The sequence below is a fragment of the Pimephales promelas genome, chromosome 18 (assembly GCF_988280905.1).
Source record: "Pimephales promelas chromosome 18, fPimPro1.hap1.1, whole genome shotgun sequence".
Taxonomy (NCBI): domain Eukaryota; kingdom Metazoa; phylum Chordata; class Actinopteri; order Cypriniformes; family Leuciscidae; genus Pimephales; species Pimephales promelas.
In genome coordinates, this window is record NC_142786.1 from 11336921 (window position 1) to 11362052 (window position 25132).

Genomic DNA, 25132 nt, shown 5'->3' on the forward strand with positions numbered 1-25132 from the left:
GCAGAGAGATGCAGAGGTAGCACTCAGGCAGGCCAGAAAAGAGAAGAAAAAGAAAGCGAGGGAGGAACGCTTAAAGAAACTTTTGGAGCAGAAGCCAGATGCCACAGAAGAGGAACTACAGGAGAAAGAGGAAGAAGAAGATGAGGAAGAAGTGGAGCTGCCTCCTCTTTATATTCCATCTCAACCCAGTCCTCTACACTGTGGCTTTTACTCAACACCAGGGTCATTCTGGCTTTCTATGGTAAATACATACTCACAGAGATACAATACTTTTTTAAAAGTTTGAGGTTAGTAAGATTGTTATTCTAGCCTGGATACCAGCCCGAACCCCGCTCACAACATTTTTGGTCGGGAAGTTCGGTCTGGACTCAATCCATTGAGTCCAGTAATTATGATCGGTTCAGAAATGGTCGGGCCAATCAAATTGCCAGGAAGGGCTTTATACGATGATGGACCGATGATCTGCAGTTACGTAATCATCACTTTATCGAAGAGCGCTTGGGTTGAACTGGTTTCCCTCAAAGATGACTAGAATATGAGTATGACGAAGTCAGGCTACTGTCGGCAAGGATGCATTAAATTGATCTAAAAGTGACAGTCAAGGACTGTATTTAATGTTACAACATATTTATATTTCAAATGAATGCTGAACAGTTATATTAAACTTTCTTTTCATCAAAGAATATATTGTTTCCACAAAATTATTAAGGAGCACAATGGTAGTAATAAGAAATGTTTCTTGAGCAAATAAACATGATTTGTGATTATAAATCAGCAACTGACAAGGTAATGTGTAAAACCTTGAATGCAATCATTGATGATGAGTCCAGGCAAAGGATTGTGGGAAATGAAGCCCACAACTGAGTGGCAAATGTTTGGGGTGGAGTGCCCTCTGGTGGCTATCACTGGCACTCCAACTGGTGATCGTGACAATATTATTTTCTTTCTTTTTTTTTCTTTTTTTACTGTATTTTGGTCAAATAAATGTACCCTTGGTGAGCATGAGATACTTCTTTTAAAAAATCTTTTATATCCCAGACTGTTTAACATCAATGTTACTAATAAATGTGCTGTGTGTGTCACTGAAATGCCCTGAATGCCCCTCTCTCTTTCAGGGTGGCTATGACTCAGGGTATCTGTACCACTGTAAATTCTCTGAAGAGCAGAGTGAAGATCCATTAGAGAGAAAAGATGAGCCCTTCTTCTTCTTACCTGTGCATGACACAGACCATAACCCCATTCTCACCATCACTTTCAAGTAAGGTTTTTCTCTCTCTAACACTTGGTGTGTCTATGTGTGCATGTGCCTAGGAACTGAGAAATCATTATTAGTTTCCTTATATTCTATTTCTTTTTTTTTATTCCGCAATTGAAGGATGATATTTTCCACACCTTACTCCTCCTCACTCTTCCTGTCTTAGTTCCAGCAGGCAGTTATTGTTATGTGGCATGGAGGATGGCAGTATTCGGGCGTACCCTGTACAGGCCTCTGACCAGCAGCTCAGCTCCATGCAGGCTTACTGGGCCCTCAGCGTCCATGACAACCATTACGGTCCTGTGTCCCACCTCCGCTTCAGCTTTGATGACATGTTTGTCCTGACCGCAGGAGAGGATGGCAACATCTTTTCCTTCAGTTGTTTGCCAGAGGAGGAGCTCCAGAAAGCCATGCAGCTCAAACACGCCAAAGTGCCCTCTCCACGGGTTAGTGTATGTTTCTGTGTGGGTTAGTGTGTACTTACAGTATATGCTACAACTTTACCACCTTATTCTGTCATGAAAACAGGTTGGGCTGGAGTTGGAGAAAGCAGCACAGGACATAGAGGATCCATCGGCTTACAGGTGACAATGTGTATAATGTGTATATTATATGTAAATAAAGCAAGCAATAGGGTCAAGGCTTGTGTTTTTGCTACTTACAAAGACACAAGAGCAGCGGTTATCTCTGTGCTTTTCTGTGTGCCATAGCCCCCAGTGTGCCAAAGAGTCAATTGTAAATAATCTTTAAAATGTTTCACACAAAATTACCATTGAACTTAACAAGGCTGCATTTATTTGATCAAAAATACAGTAAAACAACAATATTGTTAAATGTTATTACGACTTAAATTTGCTTAATAGACTTATTACTACAGCCATCGGCACTGATCCTCAACATCTCGCCTCCAAACCGGCGTGATTACTTCGACTTCTAAACAGATGGAAATGGAAAAATTCTCTTAATGTTTCGGTCCAATTTGTTTTGTAATCTGTTCCTTCGTTGGCCAGAGGAGAACTGGCCCTCAACTGAGCCTGGATTCTCCCAAGGTTTTTTTCTCCATTCAATCACATGATGGAGTTTTGGTTCCTTGCCACTGTTGCCTTGGCTTTTGCCTTGCTTAGTTGGGGACATTTAATATTCAACAATATTATTGATCTGCGTTGTATTATTTTCACGTTATCACTGTGAAGCTGCTTTGATACAATCTGTACTGTAAAAGCGCTATATAAATAAATGTGACTTGAATTATTGATGTTGAAAATAGTTGTGCTGCTTAATATTTTTGTGGAAAACTTGGTGCATTTTTTCAGGATTTCTTTTTGTCTGTAGTGTCACTTTTGATCAATTGAATGCATCCTTGCTAAATGAAAGTATTCATTTATTAAACAAAATTAATTCTTGTTTTCTTGTGATACAAAAAATGTTGCAATAAGACTCACTGTTCACTGTTCTTGATTTTATAAATCCAAATACCGTAAAAGGTAAAACTGCTCTCTTGTTTATTATATTATATTATATTCATAGTGTTATATTTATTTGACGTTAAATGCATTTGGACTTTAAAATCTTGAGGATGAGAAATCTTGAGAAAACAAGACAAAAAAGCATTTTGTTTTAATCACACAAAAAAAAGTCTTTATCCATCACATTTTCAGGCTTTAAAAACACCAGTAAATAATGAGTACATAATGACAAAAATTTCCATTTTTATTATTATGCATTGATTTGTTTAGTTAGCATAAGTGTGTGTGTGCAGCATAGAAACAGCTAAACAGAAGCTGGAGCTGGACCGCATGCATAAGGAAGCTGAAGAGAGGAAACAGGAGCGGCGTAAGAACCTGGCTGAACTGCAGAGTCAATTTCAAGCTTTACTGGAGCAGAACCAGAGCCTTCCTGAACACATTCGCCTACATCGCTCGGTGCACTGCTCTCACACTCCTCCCCACTCACTCTCTTATTGCAGTGTAATGATTACATTGACACAATAATCCAACATAATATTTTATGGGTGTTTGTAGGAGTTTGAACTGGACATTCGCTTCCACGAAGAGACTGAAAGACAGACTGAAGAGAGAGTGATGGAGGTCAGGAAAGATTTGGCCTGGGAGGAGGAGAAACACCAGATTGGCCTCAAAAAACTACAGACCATGTACTATACATCCATGCACACCCACTTTTACTTTATTACTTTACTGTTATATTTTTGTTTTCTCTTCAAATTTCTCTAAATCTCCAAATATGTTACCAAATAAATTCTGTTATCATTTACTCACCCCCATGTTGTTTCAAATCTGCATGACTTACTTTCTTCTGTGCAACACAAAAAAATATATTTTGAAAGTTTCTGGCCATACAATGACAGTCAGTGGGGTCCAAAACAGCATTGCAATCTTACTTGACTTTCACTGAATGGACAAAAAAAGTTTCTATACAGTAGTGTTCTATAGAAGAAAGAATGTCAATGATTTGAGGGTGAGTATGATGTCTGAACTTTCATTTTTTTATTGAGCTCTCGCTTTTGTCTTAGATGTTTCCACTAAAGCTTTTACTGGAAGAATAAAAATTGACACAAATGAGACAGCTGTTGAAATACAATATAGGGCTATTAAAATGAATACACAAAAATATAAATCTGTGATCATCTTAATTAGTAAATGTCATTTATTCTCATTGATTTGTAGGAAGAAACAATTGAGCTCCACGGCTTTTGTTTATTCTTTCATGTTGCTGTTGTCTCTGTAGGTTCTGGGAGTCAGTGGTGCAGGACACGGTCACGGTGCATGCGTTTAAAAGTGGACATAAGATCTCCAACTACAGACTGTTGGCTCTGCCTGCCATACAAATGCATCTGCACCAGCACGGCCCAGTGGCCTCTCAGAGTGCAAACTTGGAACAAGAGCATTGGCGGAACAAAGCACAGCCCGGCGAAGAAGCCAGCAACATTTCACGTGAGACAAGATGAGTGTGTTAACTTAACATTTAGACTTATTGGAGAGTATGTGTGCAGTCATCATTCTACTTCTCTCTTTGTAAGCAGTGCCGGATGAGCTGGTAACAGATTTGATGATACAGTCAGGAAGGATGCAGTCAGGGTCTCGTAAACTGGGCAGCAGAGAGGCAGAGAAACTCCGCAAAGCTGCGGAGAAGGCAGAGAAAGCTCGAGCCATGATAGAGAAGAGGAAAAAAGAGTGGGCAGAACTGTGAGTGAATGCCAGTGTGTGTGTCTCTTGGTCTCTGTGTTTATGTGTGTATCATTTTTAATGCCTCCTCAGCTATGCCTCAAAGCCCAGTGAGGACTACGAGGACCCTAAGGATGTGGAAGCGATTCGATTGGCTAAAGAGAAAATGGGAGACTTTAAGCTGAAGTCAGCGAAAGACTTTACTGTTCCTGAACACCTGAGGATGAACGTGGACAAAAAGAGAGTGCAGTTAGTGGAACTGGAGAAGAAGGTGAATGACATAAACGTATCAGCAAACATAATAATAAGAAATAATATTGTAAACTTAATACTCAGTCAGACTGCATAAGTAAAATATTGTTTATACATTAAAAAATGGCTTTATTTATTTGATTAAAAACAGATAAGCAGTTATAATGTGTAAATATAGCTGCGAGCAGCGATGGCGGGCCCAAGCCGGAGGCACCGCAACCCCGGTTCCTTTAGTTACCTAAAGGCACCCGGGTGGCGGTGCCGAAGGCTTTGGCCCTTTCATGATTAAATGTTAAAACGGCTTGCCATACTCTGTCATTTCGACTAGTCACAATTATGTTACAGATATCTTAAATGATAATACAAACTATCCAAAGTGTAACGACTAGACAGAAAGACTTTGTTGATATCTACAATGTTAATTCCGGACAGGCAAACTTAGCTTTTAAATGTTAAAAGGGCTTGCCATACAGGGACGTAGGCTCAGAGAGAGGCTCACCATATTCAGACCAAAATATCTGACCTCCTCTTGGTCCGAGCTAATGACTATGTATTAGAAAGTTGTACGGCTTGAGGAGTACAATGTATATACCGATTTTTGTAACTGTAGATAAAACTAACAACCCCACTTTTAAGTATATATATGGTGCCTTTAGTGTTATTCTGCACGAAGTGCAAAAACTTAACCCCCGCTTTTTTAAGTATATATATATATATATATATATATATATATATATATATATATATATATATAAAGAGGGTTATTCTGCACGACGTGCAAAAACTTAACCTCCGCATTGACTGTCGAAGAGAAGTGTGCAGAAGAGCTTGCATCAGTGAGGGCTTTGCAAAATATATATACATACAAACACACACACACACATATAAATGAGGTTAGTGTTTTACAATATTAAGGAAAGCAAATGTATTGAAATATAGCACATTAATTTTAAATTCATTCAGCTTTAATTACCAATTTGTAGTTTACCAATTTATCTTACTTTTATTTAAAGCAAACTATACATTTAAAAGATTAGGGTTATATGCATATTTTGTCATTTAAAAAAATACAAAATTGTTATGCAAAAAGATAAGGACTTGCAGAAAAAATCTACAGTCAGCCACACACACACACACACACATAAACGCAGACACCAGCAACCCCCCCCCCCCTCCCTCTTCCCCATACAGACACTGATAGAGACAAGATACACATCCAAACTGCAATATCTGACTTTCTTTTGGTCTGAGCTGTTAATTAGAAAGTTGATCGGCTTGACAAGAACAATATATGTGGCATGTTTTGTAACTGTAGGTAAAACGAGCAAAGTTAACACATTTTATGTGTCCTTTTTTAGTCATAAAATTATTTTCCTCGCCACGGCCAAACCGTTCGAGATATCAAAAATCCGTCCGGAATTGAGCATCCTCAATGTCTTGACTTCATGCACACCGAGTATGGTGGTGATTGGTAAACACATGCGTTGTAATTTGATGTATTTCTCCTAGGAGATTTATTCAAACAACACATAATTCCCAACTTCCATTTGAACTGTCTTAAAACTTAGAGCAGAGATGGGCGCAGGTCACGCAAGTCTCAAGTAAGTCTCAAGTCTTAACCGTCAAGTCTCAAGTAAGTCCCAAGTATTTTTTTTTTTGGGGGGGGGGGCAAGTCAAGTCAAGTCAAGTCACAGGCTATGTCAAGTCAAGTCAAGTCTTGTAGTAGGTTAAGTCAAGTGCAAGTCAAGTCACCTTATTATTTTAATTTTACATGCAGAATCTGATCTTAATAAAATGAAAAGACAAGATAAGTATTTGCCAGTAAATTACAATAATTTGCATTGTAAATACTCATGTTCAGTAAAATACACCATGGAATCAAACAAAATTGTAACTTCATAAAATTATTTATTTTTCACTTCTGCCAACAGTGTGTTTGAAATGTTTTAAATTTTCAACATTGAGTCCATAAAACAAATAACAGCTTAACATCCTACAGACTCTCTGAACACCTTCCTCTCTCTCAAACACAGTTTACAAACAATATTAAACTTTGTTACATTTCTCTCTCTCTCTCTCTCTCTCTCTCTCTCTCTCTCTCTCTCTCTCTCTCTCTCTCTCTCTCTCTCTCTCTTTCTCTCTCACCCACAGTGGCGGTTCTAGACCATTTCAACAGGGGGGGCCAAGCTGGGGCCAGTTGTACTGTTAGAGGGGCCAGTTACATTTAGACCTTATCATTTTCTGCACTGCACTGAAGGCATAAATAAGCAAAATACCATGTTTATAATTATCCAACAATTTGCATTTCCATTATATTTTTACATTTGCATTACATATATCAGTCTGTATTTGAATTTCCATTTTATTTTTTTACATTGAATATACAGTATGTATATATATATATATATATATATATATATATATATATATATATATATATATATATATATATATAATTTTTACAAATTAATCTACGATTTTTGTGGGTTTTTTTTTTTTTTTTGCAAAAAGATCAGCAAATTATCCTCTAAACTGGCCTTTTTAGGGGGCTTTGAGCTTTTTTATAATTGTTTTTTTCCTGACATCTTTGAAAGACAGAAGCAATAATTAATGCATCCTTGGCCAGGATATAATTATAAAATATGACATGATTTTAAAAGTGACCTATAAAATCGACTATGCAATACACTTTAATTTATCTAGTGCTGATAAAATTATTAAGCCTATTTGGAGAGAGAGATGTTTTAAAATCGACTATGCATTACACTTTAATTTATCTAGTGCTAATAAAATTATTAAGCCTATTTGGAGAGAGAGATGTTTATAATGTGACAATATGTCAGTCATCGTGATTCGTGTAATAAGATGACTAGGCCTAGACTACTTGTTCTGAGCAGGTGTTGTCAGTGAACAGGCTGTAAAACTGTTGTCTAAGTTACAGACTGATACTAATTAAATGGGAAACGAATCGATTACCTAACGTAACCTCGGTTCTCTCTAGATGAGGGAACGAGCATTGCGTAAGCTAGCTTACGCTACAGGAAAGATTCATCTTACATCAGTCAAGTTGTCATAGTTTTTGTCAAACAAGTTGTGAATTTGTTGTAACATTAAAACAGGAGATCATGACTTACTCCGTGCTCCAAGTGATGTTCGGAGCTCCAGTGATTAGTTTCATCTGTGGGACGGGTGAAGAAACTTTCGGAAGATGTTGTAACAGAATCATATGAACAATTCCAGGATATGCATTTTTCATTGGTTGTTGTGTTAAATTTTACCCAGATACAATAGTGCCCTTTTCTGATTGGCTATTAAGTAGCACTTCTCTTTTTTTGATTGGCTGATGCGTAGCAGGGTCGACTGCTGAACTCCAGGCGAGACGCGCTTGATTCTCACGTGAGAGCGGCGCGGCCAGAGAAATTGCGTATATTAAATATATTATTAATAGTTTTTCCGCATGAGAAATACAATGTGTGACGGGAGTGTGAGACAAAAGACTGAAACGAGTGACTGTCATGCTCAATGCGTGACACACTATAAAAAAAAATATTTCACACTGACTCCACATTTAGGGGGGCCACAAGGGGGTCCAAGCTTGTTGTCGCAGGGGCACTGGCCCCCCCAGGCCCCCGCCTAGAACCGCCACTGCTCACACACACTTTCTCTCTCTCTCAAGAAGCAAAAACATGACTGCTAAAGGTTGTATCAGCGATGGCGGGGTAACATCACTTAACATCACGAGTGATATTCCCTTAGGCCACGCCCCCTTGTCTCCCCAAAGTATTATAAGCAATCATGCGCATCCCGTGTGCAGAATGATGCACTTGAAGCAACACCAAGTCACAGCACGCAACGCTTCACATTGAAAAGAACATAGCGAAGGGATGGTATCTATAATCTATGCTTAGTAGGGCTGCACGATTTGGGAAAATGTCATATTGCCATTATTGAGCCAATATTGCAATTGCGATTTGCGACTCCGATATAATAAAATGGTTTCATGAGTCCAACTTGCTTGGTTCTAAAGTAAAATGCACACACAGATTAATGTTTATTTCTCAACTCAAAGTAAAAACAACAACAACAATAAATGATTGATAACACCTATAATGATCAATAAACCATCAACCAAACCAACATTACAGTGATTCCATCAATTGAAAGCCATCAACTTTTTAAAAAATTATTAGGCTTAAAAAAAATATATAACAGCTTTTAAGTTAAGTGAACTTCAAACAATCCCCACATAAACCCATAATAAAAAACATATTTACCTGTGCCCTTCCTGTCTTAACAGGTACAGAAATTGAATAAAGTTATCAAACAGTCTGCGCTGCCTGAATCATAAATTATATATATAATAATCCTTATAAAAGCTACAAAAGTTCTTTACTCAAGATCAGTGAGTAATTTTCTAATTTCCCTTTGTTCTTTTAACTTTACTGAAAGAACGCTTTATTCGCTGCTGGCCCTTTAAGAGCACCCGTTGCCGAGACGCGGATCTCACACGCGCCTCATAACTCTTTTCATCCATAGACTTTTCTTATGTTATGAAGATACTAGACAAAACCACATTTTGGCATAATTGTGTGTGCTATTGTTCGTTCAAGCTCGAAAGAGAACTGTTTATTCTGGGCTGGCACACGGTCAGTGCATGCGCATTATGCGAGTATCATCTATTCTAATCTAGGGCACTCACAGGCAGCTTTTCACTTCTTGTCGTGCAAAATGCGAAAAGGCATTTGAACCAATAAGAGGGGGATCTTGTAACACTAGTCAAAGGATGACATTAGCTGCGCTAATAGCCCTACTTTGTTTATTTCATATAAAATCGCGGCATTTTGCGTTATATAATTGCATAGGTTTGAGATCGCTATTACGACTGCGATATAATTAATCGTGCAGCCCTAATGCTTAGTGTATTCTAAAGGGCAATAAACTCCACTCCAGCAAGATAGTCATTTTATGCAAATCATAGACCTTTATGCCTTATCTACAAATAAAGTATAATATTGGGAACATTGATCTTGAAGAGAGTGTCGTCGTGTTACTGTCGCAACCGAACGCGACGCGCTAATGCTGATGCATGAATGACTGAGGCGAGATGACTTTCCGTTAACTTTAACTTAGAGACTAAAATATTAATTTTACCACACATTAAGCTATTGAATGACTTTAGAAGTCTTGGAATATAGTGTGAAAACTTGATTGTGCTTTACAGTTTTTTATGCCTTTAGTGGGGCTTAACAAAATAACACAATATGCAGAATGTCGGACGTCACTTATAGGCTAAACTGTTTTTATAGATACAACTATTTACATTCGGCAGTCATAAAAACAAATCTCAGATAACGGTTGACTAGGTAACAATGTGTAATTTTGCGCCGGAGTTCTCCTTTAACTTACATTAGCTAACGTTAGCTAACTACGAACGAGCTAACCAGATAACATTAACAAATTGACAAGCACTTACTGGGCATAATGGCTCCTCAAATGACGGACGAAATTGGAGGTTGTCATCTGACTGTCCGCGATCTTAACGTTGCATGTCTTGCAAAGCGCTGTTCTTTTGCCATCTTGTTGTAAGAAATTCTTGAATCCGAAAGCGACCCTCGGTATCCCTCCGGCTGACATGTTGATGTGATCTGATGTAAGTGGGCGTGGTGTGCGTAAGGTATGAGAGGGCATGACTGATGATCTCTGATCCAGTCATGACAGCGCTATTCTCAGCCTGCGCTCCAGCTGGATCAACTTTATTTTTTTACATAATTTATATATTTTATATTCAAACTGAAAACATGATGTGATTAACACTCAAGTCATATTATTACATGCAAGTGTGTTTGATTTATGGACCAAATTTTCAGATCAAGTTTATGGACCAAGTTAATTTAATTAATAAACTAATTATATAAAACTATTAATGCACTACAATTAAACTGGTTATATGCCTTTACTTATAAAAAATAAAAAACTTATTTAAAAAAATACCAGGCTTAAGGCATTTATTTTTTATGCAGGCCATACACACAGGAGTGAAATGGTTAAGACCCCTCCCCCTACAAACACACACACATAGACAGACAGGCAAAGACAGAGATAGGCTCAGATTGAGCAAGACCACATTCAAACAAACATATCTGACTTTTTGTGGGTCCTAGCTAATGAGTGTCAATTAGAAAGTTGTCCGGCTCGAGGAGTACAATATACATACCGATTTTTGTAACTGTAGATAAAACTAACAACCCCACTTTTGTCAAAAGGTGGCGCTACTGAGCCCTCACCACGCCCGTTTCTGAAACTTTGCACGTGTCTACTGGCTAATAAATGTGATGTGTCTGTCGAGTTTCATGCAATTTCAAGCATGCTAAGGGTCTCCAAAGCATCCTAAAAGAATGGTAACGTTTGATGCGTCGCCACGGCAACAGTTTCAAAGATATCAAGAATCCATTCACAGGTCTACATCTGCCGTATGTTTACATTATACAGATGACGTTTGAAGCAAATCGGGTAAAAATAAAAGGGTGATATCAAAGCATTTTGAAAGTGACACACTTCCTGCTGCCAGTTGGTGGCGCTATAACTTTGACTCACAATAGTCACATCCATGTGATCGTCCTCTTACAGCGAACACACTGCTGAAGTTTCATCAAGATCAGTTAATGTATGCTGAAGTTATAACAAACTTCCTGGTTCACGTTTCTCGTCATGATTTCGTTTCCTCGCCACGGCCAAACCGTTCGAGATATCAAAAATCCCCTCGCAAACTTTCATCCTCAATGTCTTGACTTCATGCTGACCGAGTTTTGTCAAATTTGAATCAAAGCTCTAGGAGGAGTATTTAACATTCCATTGCGAGCGTTTTACAAACAAACCTCAATAGCCGACTTCCTGTTGGGCTGGGGTAAAAAGTAAAAGCGCGAGGTATAGATGAAACTATGAGATCAACATGTGCACCGAGTTTCATATTATTATATACAAACGTGTTTGAGTTATGGACCAAGTGTTCGGACCCCGTTCCAGGGGGCGCTGACGAGCCGCCCTGCCACGCCCGGGTACCAGCTTCAGCCCGGCTCTGATGGCCGCGGGTTCTGACCCATGTGCAAAGTTTCAAGAGTTTTCGAGCACGTTAAGGGCCCCAAAAATGCCCAAAAGGTTACAAAATAATAATAATAAAATATAGCTGCGAGCAGCGATGAAGGGCCCAAGCCGGTGGCACCGCAACCCCGGTTCCTTAGTTACCTAAAAGCACCAGGGTGGCCATGCCACTGGCTTTGGCCCTTCATCGCGGATCACAGCTATATATATATATATATATATATACTGTATATATACATATATATATATGAAGCCGGTGGCACCGCCACCCTGGTGCCTTTAGGTTTATTGTGCACGACATGCAAAATGTAACCCTGCTTTGACTGATGCAAGCTCTACAGCACAGTTTATAGTAAGAAAGAATATAGTAAGAAAGAAAAGTAAGCTGTTACTCTGAGATGGTTTGGGAAACAAACATTCATCATGTCGCATTGGTTTTAGTTACTTGTCCTCGAACAGAGCCCTAATCTGTTTATATTTCAGTTACACATTCTACATTGATTAAAAAAGAAAAATCAAATGTGTTTTTAATTCATACAGAAATAAAATATTTATAATTCAGCTGAGAATAAAGTTAGTTCAAATTTTAAGAAAAACAAATATATGATCTGAAATATAGCACATTCATTTTTAAATTCATTCAGGTTCAATTACCAAAAATACAATCTTAATTTAATTTAAAGCAAATAATAAATCTAAAATATATGGGTTATATGCATATTTTGTAAAAAAAGAAAAAAAAAGAAAGAAAGATATATATCCAAAAACACAAGGCCTTAAACTTTAACAAGGGTGCAACTCTTATCACTACAACAAACATAGTCACACACACAAGTCAAGTCACTTACATTTTATATGCAATATTGACTTTTTAGATGCAATATTGACTTTTTTCTGTTTCAGCAGAGAAAATAGTTAAACAAAGATCACAGCGACCCATCGCGCATCTCAAAGCAATGTGTTTTCTCATTACTGAATGATTCAGCATTTTGAATCCATGACTCGTTCATTAAGACGGTCATCTGGCGACACCTTATGGTGATTTAGGGTTATGTTTAAAAGTATCGTTCTTTACAGCGATTTTTAATTGACTCCTGTTAAACCAATCTCGTAACATTATTGTGTAACCGATTTAATTTGATCAGCCTTACCTAGGGTAACAGCCCTATAGTGTCTTATTATTCTAAATTATTGAATTTATTGATCAAATTTACTAATGAAAAATGAAGCATACATTTATTAAGACTAGGCTGCCCTGCAGATATTAGGCTACAATATGCAGATTTAAATATACCATTTATCAAATAATCTGTTTATTTTTAGGTTACACATTACATTGTTTAAAAAATAAAAATCAAATGTGACCCGCTCTGGCGAAATGAGTCGGAAGTTGCAACCTTCCATTTTAAGATATGGGCCGATTATGTGGAAAAACCATGAAATAACAAAAAAAAAAAAAAAAAAAATTTTTTTTTTGCTAATTTCAAAGAACAGACATTCAAAAATAATCTCACAGGGTTTCGTAGTCGAGATAATTGAGTAAAGGTATTTAAATAACGATTAAAGTTGTCAAAGCTTTAAATTCGCTGAAATAAACATTGCTCTTCTCAACTCCCCTCGTCACCTCTGAGCATTTCCCGGGTATCCCCTGAAACGTTGAACTCACTGGAGGCTTCTAACCTAAACTGCGTGAGTATATTTATCTGCAAGAAGAATATAGCCTATGTAAGGCTGTAACGATCGCGACACTCAGATCCACGAACCTGTGTCACGGTGTGAGAAGACAGAATCACGACACCGACACGTCCCTTCAACTCCCGAAGTTATCCTTCACGTCCAGACCCAATGCTAGCTACAACATCTTTAAATTACTATTAGTATTATTTGAAGTTAACATTATAAAATACGTAGACTTACACCACAAAACTTAAATTATTACTTTTTTTTTTAAATTGGGCAATTTCAGCATTATGGAGGAGATCCAATTCCCAGATAATTAAATATTTAAATAAATTGGCCTATGTGAACCACACTGCACAAACCAAAAGTAATACTTACCGGATTAAGAAGGGTTGACTCTCTCCAGAACATAAAATCTTTATTTTATTTTCCGTGTTCGCATTTATGAGGAAAAACAATCCGAACGTGACCGTTCTCTGGAAGCAGCACTAAAACTTTCACATAGCTTAAACATGCAAGCACAAAGCCTTTCTTTAAAGTAAATTTCGTTTTAAAATAATTATCTTAATTTAAATCAATGTTTCATCAACCAATTACTAGGATTTAATAATAAGAAATAAATTGCAGACAATAGGCTAGGCCTAATCACGACGCGGAGACGCGCGGCACGTGAACTGAAGCTTGTCTCATGAACCGAAAGTCAGCGTATAAGGTATCCTCACAGACATATATATTGAAATGTCTACTTTTAAACACAACCATTCAAAATGAAAGAAAACAGACTGCTCTCTGCTTATGTGGGCTAATCCGTATGAAAACTGAATTTCTCTCTGACTCCTCTTTAATCTTTCTGATTTTGAACATTTTTGTAAAAGTGACTTTTTAATTATTTATTTCAAAAAATTAAAAATAAGTTGAGTTTCAGCCTCGTTAAATTGCATTTATATGTTAATCTATTTGGTCAAATTAAGCTATATAAAATAAATAGTTTATCCCTTAAAATGCTATGGATTTTGAAAGATATCAAAAAAAAAAAAAAAAAAAACGGGCAAAAAAACTTTAAAAGCGATTTTCTTAGGTTTTCAATTGGAAAAAAAAGGGCAGACGACCAGAATTCAAATCTGTATATCGTTACAACCATTCAAGGTATGACCAAGGTATCATTTGAAAGCTTACAGTGTCCTCTTTCCATTAATATCAAAATCTCAATTTTTAAATTTGGGTCACTGTGACTAATTTTGCTGGATCAGGTCGGTCACAAATGTGTTTTTTATTGTAGTATTATTTTATACAGAAATACATTATAATTACATATAATATACAAAATATAACCGTGGGCGCGATTAAACAGTGTTACAATAAAACTCAACATTGTGTTTTTTAAAAATAAATTCGAATAATACAAATCCCGAAATTGCGCTAATTTTAAAATTAAACTAAAACTCATGGCTGCACAAGCATTCATAACTGTGCGCGCCAACAGCGAGGAACCAGCAGAACAGAGTGAACGTTCATTCTGTTTAGTTCAATCCTACTTAATAGGAATTTATTTAAAATGCTTGCTCTACTCCACAACATTAATGTCTTGTGCGGATATCTGTATTTTGACTTTCGGTTTTAAGTAAGCGATTTAAAAGTTCCCGAGTCCCAGCGGAGTCACACGTTGATTAACCGGTGGGAATATACACAATAGGCCTACCTGATATTGAACACAAGAGGGCAGTATAGCACTACGTATGACTCAGATTATTTTTTCTTCTTCTGAATTTTAAAACCATTCTGGCTGTTTTTGAACGTAAACATAATTCTTAAATGAAAAAAGGGAAAAACTGGTTTAATTATAATATTTGTATAATTTAATTTAGAAACAAATGATGTATAATTACATTTTTAGAAGATATGAGGCTTTTAGTGTTTACTGTTTACTTTTTTGACATTACTTTAATCTTTTGCCAAAGTTGCACATGCCTACTGGCTAATAAATGTGATGTATCTGTCGAGCTATCTGTATCTATCTGTTTCAAGCAATTTCAAGCATGCTAAGAGTCCCAAAAGTATCAAAAAAGAATGTTAAAGTTTGATTTGTTGCCACAGCAACAGTATCAAAGATATCAAGAATCCATTCACAGGTCTACATCTGCTGTATTTTTACATTATACAGATGAAGTTTGAAGCAAATCGGTTAAAAATAAGAGGGTGATATCAAAGCATTTTGAAAGTGACACACTTCCTGCTGCCAGTTGGTGGCGCTATAACTCTGACTCACAATAGTCACATCCATGTAATCAGCCTCTTACAGTGAACACACTGCTGAAGTTTCATCAAGATCAGTTAATGTATGCTGAAGTTATAACACACTTCCTGTTTCACGTTTCTCGCCATAATTTTGTTTCCTCGCCACGGCCAAACCGTTTGAGATATCAAAAATCCCCTCGCAAACTTTCATCCTCAATGCCTTGACTTCATGCTGACCGAGTTTCGTGCCGTGTGTTTGAATTCTCTAGGATGAGTATTGCACATTCCATTGCGAGCGTTTTACAAACAAACCTCAATAGCCGACTTCCTGTTTGGCTGGGGTAAAAAGTAAGAGCGTGAGGTATAGATGAAACGATGAGATCAACATGTGTACCGAGTTTCTTATTATTACATGCAAGCGTGTTTGATTTATGGACCAAGTGTTCGGACCCCGTTCCAGGGGGCGCTGTCTAGCCCCCCTGCCACACCCAGGTACCATCTTCAGCCCGGCTCTGATGGCTGTGGGATCTGACCTGTGTGCAAAGTTTCAAGAGTTTTCAAACCCGTTAAGGGCCCCAAAAGCCGCTAAGAGTCTCAAAATCATAAAAAAAAAAGAATTTTAAAGTTTGATGCATTGCCACGGCAACAGTATCAAAGATATCAAGAATCCATTCACAGGTCTTCATCTGCTATGTATTTACATTATACAGATTAAGTTTGAAGCACATCGGGTAAAAATAAAAGGGTGAGTTCAAAGCATTTTGAAAGTGACACACTTCCTGCTGCCAGTTGGTGGCGCTATAACTCTGACTCACAATAGTCACATCCATGTGATCGTCCTCTTACAGCGAACATACTGCTGAAGTTTCATCAAGATCAGTTAATGTATGCTGAAGTTATAACACACTTCCTGTTTCACGTTTCTCGCCATAATTTCGTTTCCTCGCCATGGCCAAACCGTTCGAGATATCAAAAATCCCCTCGCAAACTTTCATCGTCAATGCCTTGACTTCATGCTGACCGAGTTTCGTGCCGTGAGTTTGAATTCTCTAGGAGTAGTACTTCAAATTCCATTGCGAGTGTTTTATGAACAACCCTAAATAACCGACTTCCTGTTGGGCTGGGGTAAAAAGTAATAGTATGAGGTATATATGAACGATGAGATCTATATGTGCACCGAGTTTCATATTATTACATGCAAGCGTGTTTGATTTATGGACCAAGTTTTCGGAACCCGTTCCAGGGGGCGCTGTCTAGCCCCCCTGCCACGCCCGGGTACCATCTTCAGCCCGGCCCTGATGGCCGCGGGTTCTGACCCGTGTGCTAAGTTTCAAGAGTTTTTGAGCATGTTAAGGGCCCCAAAAGTGCCCGAATAGTCGTATAAATAATAATAATAATAATAATAATAATAATAATCCTAAGGAAAACAATAGGGCCTTCGCCCTTTCAGGGCTTGGGCCCTAATAATATCCCAATTTACAATAACTGTTTTAAATTTCTATATATTTAAATTTAATTTGATTTGATTTATTCACATAATAGCAAACCTAGCAAAAAATATTAATCTTTAATATTAATTTTAACCTCTTTAATGTTTTAAAATGTCCTTAACAATTTAATATGTCCTTGCTGAAGTCTTACTTGCCCCAATTTTTTTTTTCTCCATTTTGCATATTATTGTCAATGGAAAAATTACATAGGCTAATATTTTCGCAATAAAAAACAAAAACAAAAAAAAAAAAACATTTTAGCAAGAGTGTGTGAAATTCATCAAATTGAAAACTGAATTTTGTGTGTGCTTATGGCAACAACAACAAAAAAAGAAGCTTACTACGTAGTTGTGTAAGTTATGACCTCTTTAAATGATTTGGTGTCTTTTTAAGGTTTGATTTAACCAATAAATGCATGTGGTGGTCTATGTATTATATGTCTATCTATCTAATATCTATCTAATATATGTATGTATTTTCATGAATGCTACAGATCTTTGAGAAGAAGTCTGAGATGAACTCCCATGTGATGGCTCTTAGAGACAGTAAGGTGGAGATTGTGTCTCTGCTCCATGCCAAGGTGGAGCAGCTACAGGCGATCCAGCAACACCTGCCACCTGAGAAGCGTCTACCACTGCCAGCTGTGCCTGTCTTAATGCAAGAAGAGATGCCCGAGAGGAAACACAGATACACTCGGGCAACCTTGGAGCGTTACGCCACTCTTAGGGCCAAGTTGGTTTCCACTGGCTTGGATGAACAACAGAATGGGGAGAACATCCTAGAGCTGCTTGAACAAGAGATGCAAGACACACACACTGAGGCTCAGCACATGCACATGGAGGACGAAGGTGTGGAAACAGTCTCTCAGAAGCAGGAAGAGGAGCTCACAGAGCTAGAGAAAGAGAAGAGAGAAATTGAGGAGACCAAAAACCTGTACCAGCAGGACAAACTTCTGAAACAGGCGAGTTTGGTGTGCGCTAGGAATATCGAGGTCAATTTTATTTATCGCAATCCTTCTTCTCTCTTTCTGCAGATGGAAGAGGCAGTGTGGCATTTCGACGCTGAGTTACGTGTGTTGCGTCACGAGAAGCAAGAGTTGGATGTGTACATGAAAATGGCTGATCTGAGACATGTGACCCTGTTTGAAGAGCTGCTACTTTTGAAGGAGTTCGAGAAGAGAGAGGACATACTACAGGAGCGACTGAGCATTTATATACATGAAGAGCAAGAGATCAGGGTGGGTGTGTTTTTATTTGTGCATGGGATTTTATGATGTGTCTGTGTCCAGTACAGAACAGTTTCCATTTTCATTGTTTTGTGAGTCAGGCCAAGATGCATGAATGCAAGAAGCAGATGGAGCAGAAGAAGAGAGACATCCTGAGACTCCAAGGGAAGGAGAAAACTCTCACCGCCACCTTTCAGGCCTCATTGGGGGAGAACAACAAGTTTGAGGAGTTCCTCACCAGAGTGTTTAAGAAAAAGATCAAGCATACAAAGAAGAAAGAAAATGGAGGTGAAGGTGAGCTGGAAGAGTGTGTTCTGTGTATTTCACCTGATGAATCTCAAAATGTCACATTTCACCCTGAAACCTAATAAAAAGAAGTGCATAAAGGTAATATATTAAGTTTTTTTTTTTTTTTAGCTTTTTATCTTCTTATCTAAAATATACATATTTTAATGATGATTATCATTACTGTTTTTCAGTTGTTCTTTTAATTAAAATGAATACATTTTTCATAAATTAAAGGCAGTTCATGCTATCATGATGTCCAAGTACTGTAAATATTAACATTTTTTTAATGTCTCTCTGTAATGAGAACTGGTAAAATGAGCTCAGTGGTCTTTATTTTCAGTTTGGAATATATCATTTGTCTTGATTTTTTGGGTAAACTGTAATGCAATGGCAGGAACAGAATATACATAAAATTGTCAGAGATTGCCATCATCAGTCATGTTGAAATATAGAACACGTGATTTCAATGTAATATTTGCTTTGTTTATGACTCCTTCAATCAGGTGGTGATGTGACAGATGATGAAGATGACAGTGATGAAGACTCTGATGAAGAATCAGACAGGGATAATGATGAGGATTATGATGACTCTGAGACTGGAGCTCCCCTGGACGACAGTGTGTGCCCACCAAGTAAGATCAAATTTGTTTAAAGGTTTTCCAAGAAATTAGTTTGAGAACGTCAGCGGCCGTTCATGTGCTCATTTACCCACCGAGAACCATTTTATCTCGGTCCAACATGACATCATGACTTTTGCGTAAACATATACGCCACTTTCGAGTCAGGTGGCGTGTTATCTCTACGCATTTTGAGCTATCCGCGTGTATCCGCGTGTATGCGTATATGTCTACGCCATTAACATCCGCGTCATTCCGCGTGTCTGTACACGCAGTCAAATCTCCAGTCATAAATGCCATTAACCCCAGTGACGGTTAAGTTTAGGGATGGGGTTGAGGTAAGTCATATCTTTTTTTTACCTAGGATGGTAAGGGAACAGTCATAAATGCCATTAACCCCAGTGACGGTTAGGTTTAGGGACGGGGTTGAGGTAAGTCATATATTTATATAACGTTAAGTCAACGGCGTTCATAAACACGCTGAAAGGCGATTATGCGTCTTGATAGCACGCCAAAAATGGAAATACGAATTGGCGTGTCATACACACGCTACTTCATGAGATCAGTCTGCTCGGTCAGACCTTCTGGAATTTGCCACTGGCTCTTTATGTAGATAGTGTTTAAACGATATTCATTTTGAATATATATAACGGGCTATCTTTGCTCTTTTTAATCTACTTGTTCCAGAGCAAGTCGATTTGGCCAAGGGCATAGCATAGTTAAGTTTCATAACTTTATATTTTTATTTAACTGAAATCCTGTACTATAACTAGTTCTGCTTTTGTACTTTTGACTGAATTTGACTGCTTGTTTTTTCCTATTGTACAAACTTATTATACTTTTATAATAACCAGTATTGTTTATTTAAATATTATTTTTCAATAATAATATTTTAGTTAAATCATGCCGTATTTGGTATTAAAGGGATGCTCCATCATTTTTTCATATTAAACTATGTTATTCCCTTAACTAAGACGAGTTGATACATACCTCTCTCGTCTCTGTCACGGTTCTGTCACTACAGTTCTGGTTATTCTTGGTTTTGTGACAGAGCTGTGACGTGCCTGGTCTTGTGTTTATGTTATGGTCTTGTTGGTTGTGAGCACATGGCTATCATGTGATTTCTGCGTGCCATGTGTTCTTGTTGCTGTTCTAGCCCCTCCCATCTGGTTACCTCGTTATTGGTTTATTTGTCCCACCTGCTTTCCCTTAATTCCCCCCTTGTTTGCCTTCCTATTTAGTTTCCCTGTGTTTGCTGTCCGGTGCTTGTTCGTTGTTAAATGTTACCTGAGTTTTGAGTTGTGTTTGTTCTGTGCCTGCTGTGCCTTGTTCTTGGATTTTCTAGTTAGTTCATGAGACCTGGATTTCTTTGTTTTGTTTGTTTGATTTAATTAAACATTACTTCTACTCTGCATTTGAGTCCTCGCTCCATTTCCCACAACCCACACGTAACAGAACGAATGAGCCATGAAGAGGACTCAGCGGAGGAAAAGGTTGAGGGGGTCACCTGTTCTCCCATTGTCATGTCCTTCAAATGAACGGATAGTGAGATTTAAGGAGTTGACCTCTCTTCGGCACTTGGAGGCAAAGGTGTGGGACTGTGCCCAGAAATTTTCTGCAGCGGCAGAGGGATTAAATCTTGGTGATGCAGCTCTGAACGGATCTTTTTAACCATGCCCTTGATGACCCAATCCCTTTTGAGATTATGAGAGATCTGGGGGAATTTTCGTTTCAAGAGTTCATAAGACTCTTAGAATGTCTTACAGATCCTCCTGGTTCTGTGAGATGGGAGAACCCTTCTTTGATGGTCTAGGAGGACCCGAGTCCAGTGGTGGTGGTCCCGAGTCCGGTGGTGGTGGTGGTCCCGAGTCCGGTGGTGGTGGTCCCGAGTCTGGTGGTCCGGAGACGGAGAAAGGCTGCCTTAACGACTTGTCCGGCGGCTTCTGACACAGAGACCATCCCGGAGGTGACGGCTATCCCTGACGCGCCGCCCTGCTCTGCCGGCGCCGCCCGAGCTGCTCGCCCTGACGGCGCCGCCCGAGCTGCTCGCCCTGATGGTGCCATCCATCAAGCCTGAATCTGTTCAGGTCAGGTCTACGGTTCCAGAGACAGTTCACATCACGCCTGCCCAGACGGAGTCGGTTCATTTCGCCGCTGCCCAGCCAGAGACTGTTCATGTTCCGTCTGCACAGTCGGAGATTTTTCACGCCCCTTCTGCCCAGTTAGAGACTGTTCACGTCCTGTCTGTTTGGCCTGAGATGGTTCCTGTTTCTGAGCTGTTTCCTGTTCCTGGACCAAAGTTTGTTTCTGTCCCTGTGTTTGTTTTTGTGGCTGTGTTTGTTCTGGTGTCTGACACTGATCCGAAGCCTGTTCCTGAGCCGGGGTCTGTTTCAAGGCCGGTGCCTGTTCCTGAGCCAGCATCTCCGCCGTGGCCGCCCGAGGGGTTGTCCCCGCCATGGCCGCCCGAGGGGTTGTCACCGCTGTTTTGTCCTGGCTGTCCGATGGTCTGCCTACTCATCTTGGCCACCGTGCACAGCCTGGTCCACCTTGATCCTTGCCAGGACTCCTGTAAAGCTTGAGGGTCCTTGGCTTAACCTTCCCGTCTCTCCCTGGTCTAGTTTTGGACTTGTGAATTCATTTATATTGTTTTGCTCCTTGTTTGCTCCCTTACTTTTGATATCTGTTTTTGTTTTGTCTGTTGTGTCTGGTGTTCCTGTCTCGTTTTATGTCTCTCTTTGGGAACGCCAGGTAGCGTTCCTTTGAGGGGAGGTAGTGCCACGGTTCTGTCACTACAGTTCTGGTTATTCTTGGTTTTGTGACAGAGCTGTGACATGCCTGGTCTTGTGTTTATGTTATGGTCTTGTTGGTTGTGAGCACATGGCTATCATGTGATTTTCTGTGTGCCATGTGTTCTTGTTGCTGTTCTAGCCCCTCCCATCTGGTTACCTCGTTATTGGTTTATTTGTCCCACCTGCTTTCCCTCAATTCCCTCCTTGTTTGCCTTCCTATTTATGGTGCGTTCTATTATTCATCCGTCTCGGAGATCCGAAACGGACGACAGACGTTGCCTAGCAACACGCCCCCTTTCCTCGGATTTCTCCTCTCGGACGTCGGACAACCGTGAGGACACCGAGCAAGAATTCCGTTTCGGAATTCAAAATGGCTGTGCCCTGTGACTTGTAAGAATGAATTGTATTCATTGTTTTTGAACCGATTTGGTATTTTAAATGACGATTATAATCACTCGTATTACTGCGTCCCCTGTAGGTATGGGAATCGGTTGTTGTGAGTGCAATAACTAACGTTGTTAGCATTGCTAACAGAAGACTAACATGAAAAACTTTAAATAAAGTGAACATTTTCAAGTTCAAATGGCTGCGTTTTGATGAGGTGTAGTCATAATATGTTTATTTTAATGTAAGTGCCTGGTACTCGGCCAGTGCTACCATTACAACAGCTTTCTCCGACTCGGACAAGCAAAACATAATAGAACGCTTGAAACGTGGACGTGACGTCAAATCCGAGGTCCGAGTCGGTTCGTTGGGTATAATAGAACGCACCATTAGTCTCCCTGTGTTTGCTGTCCGGTGCTCGTTCATTAAATGTTACCTGAGTTTTGAGTTGTTTGTTCTGTGCCTGCCGTGCCTTGTTCTTGGATTTTGTAGTTAGTTCATGAGACCTGGATTTCTTCGTTTTGTTTGTTTGATTTATGTTTTATTTAATTAAACATTACTTCTCCTCTGCATTTGAGTCTTCGCTCCATTTCCCACAACCCACACGTCTCAGTGTGTGCACTAAATCGCTCTGGCGTGCGGCAGCACTTAACCTTATGTTCTGTTGTGGCTTTTCAGCCACTTGAGGGGTATTTTTTTAGTCTTAATTTGGCCATAACTTTTTCCTTGTTTCAGCAAATGGAATGATTTTTGGTGACAAATCTTATTTTGACACATATTTTGGGAAAATGCTTTTGAAATTGTTCAAAAACTCAACAGTACACTCTGGGCAAATTCACTACCCTTTCGTTATGTTCGTGGCTGAAAAAAGCCACTATTTTAAACTGCTTTAAAAATGTATCGGATAAAAATTTTTTTCAATTTTTTTAAGCATCAGAGTCCACAGATCCAGGATCCTCTGAATCCTCCTCACCTTCAGTGAGCTCTAGCTTCCACTGAAAGCAAGAGGATTCTGTGGATCCTGGATCTGGGTGGATTGGGAGAAATGGTAAAGTATGGTTTTCCACCAATGCGGAGACCACTCCCTTTCTTCAGCCTGCAAGAGGCGTGAGTCGAGGGCCGACACGCCATGCTATTGCAAGGGTCCAAAATCTGATGCTGCACAAAAACTAACAATGCATCAAAACCAATGTTGTTTCTAATCTTTGACATGTCCAAGACTGTGATAAAAGGAAAAAAAAAATCCAGTCCACAATCATATTTTATATTGAAAAGTCATTTTGTGTTTTTTTTTTCCCCCCAAATCAGTGACATCATTTATGAATTTGGCAATTAAAGAGTTAAAATCCTGAATTATTTTTTTAAAATTCAGTAGTTTTGATCAGGACTGAGGTCGGTTAATAGATTTATGCAAAAAAATTTGAAAAAAATATTTATCCGATACATTTCTACAGCAGTTTAAAGTAGTGGCTTTTTTCAGCCACGAACATAACGAAAGGGTAGTGAATTTGAACAATGCACAAGGGTTAATTAATTTAGCCTAGTTCATTCATTAGAATCCAAGCAGAGAAGCGACCAAACACCTCGACGTTTTCCCTTTTTAAATACAGTTACACGAGTAGTGTAACTCGTCCAAAAATGGTGACACAAAATAAAACGTTGCACTTTTCTAAGCATGTAAAATGGATAACTATAATGTATGGCAGAATACCATTACAAGTGCTTGGGAGCACTTTGCATATATACATATATATACTGTATATAAATATTTTTTACGAACTTTATTATGAACAATAAACAGGACAATAGGTACAGAGAATACTACAAATACTTTAACCTGCTGAACAAAAATTAAATGTACAGTGTACAGACAATAACATATAATAACACAGATAAAAACATATCAATTAATATAAATATACAAGGGGAAAATAAAAATTATGCAGTTCCTTCAAGAGATGAAATGTTCTTATAGCCTTCATATTTTGCATGTTTTCTAATGTTTTGTAATATAATTTGAAGTCCAGATGAAATGCCTTAAAAACAAGGTTGTGGGCGCATATACTGTATATATATATGAAGAGTTCAGATGCAAAAGCCTCTAAATGCCATTTGAAATTTTCTTCTTTAATGATGATTTTTATCAAACTTGTATATTTAAGTTCAGTAATTTCACTTATCATTGCCATTTAAGTGAAATTACTGAACTTAAATATACAAGTTTGATAAAAATCATCATTAAAGAAGAAAATTTCAAATGGCATTTAGAGGCTTTTGCATCTGAACTCTTCATATATATATATGGGCTCGGTGCAGTATCATCACTCTGGAGAGTGAGAGGGGGGAGAGGACTTTTCACGAGTGATGAGTTGAAGTGCTCCCAAGTACTTGCTATGGTATTCCGCCATACGTTATAGTTATCTATTTTACACGCTTAGAAAAGCGCAATGTTTTATTTAGTGCGTTTAATATGAAAAAAAAAATGGTGGAGTATCCCTTTAAAAAAGGGTCTGTTAGTGATTGTGATTTTTTAAACGTTACATTTTTTTAAAACTATTTTAAAAGCAGAAGAAGAGGCCAAAATCGGGACTCATGCGTAATCTGTACACTCCCTGAAGACACACAGAGAGAGAGAGA

General features: G+C 38.5%; 1 protein-coding gene across 1 annotated transcript in view; it reads left to right on the forward strand.

Moving 5' to 3' along the window:
- The window catches only part of cfap44 (cilia and flagella associated protein 44), a 38705-nt gene that overhangs the window by 8986 nt on the left and 4587 nt on the right, over window positions 1-25132 (forward strand). The window contains exons 15-27 of the mRNA XM_039679011.2: window positions 5-241; window positions 1116-1258; window positions 1422-1701; window positions 1784-1839; window positions 3015-3177; window positions 3277-3407; window positions 4001-4206; window positions 4296-4458; window positions 4531-4708; window positions 17686-18153; window positions 18226-18429; window positions 18519-18711; window positions 19209-19337. Of these exons, the coding sequence (XP_039534945.2) occupies window positions 5-241; window positions 1116-1258; window positions 1422-1701; window positions 1784-1839; window positions 3015-3177; window positions 3277-3407; window positions 4001-4206; window positions 4296-4458; window positions 4531-4708; window positions 17686-18153; window positions 18226-18429; window positions 18519-18711; window positions 19209-19337 (2551 nt within the window). The remainder of the gene's footprint in view (window positions 1-4; window positions 242-1115; window positions 1259-1421; window positions 1702-1783; window positions 1840-3014; window positions 3178-3276; window positions 3408-4000; window positions 4207-4295; window positions 4459-4530; window positions 4709-17685; window positions 18154-18225; window positions 18430-18518; window positions 18712-19208; window positions 19338-25132) is intronic.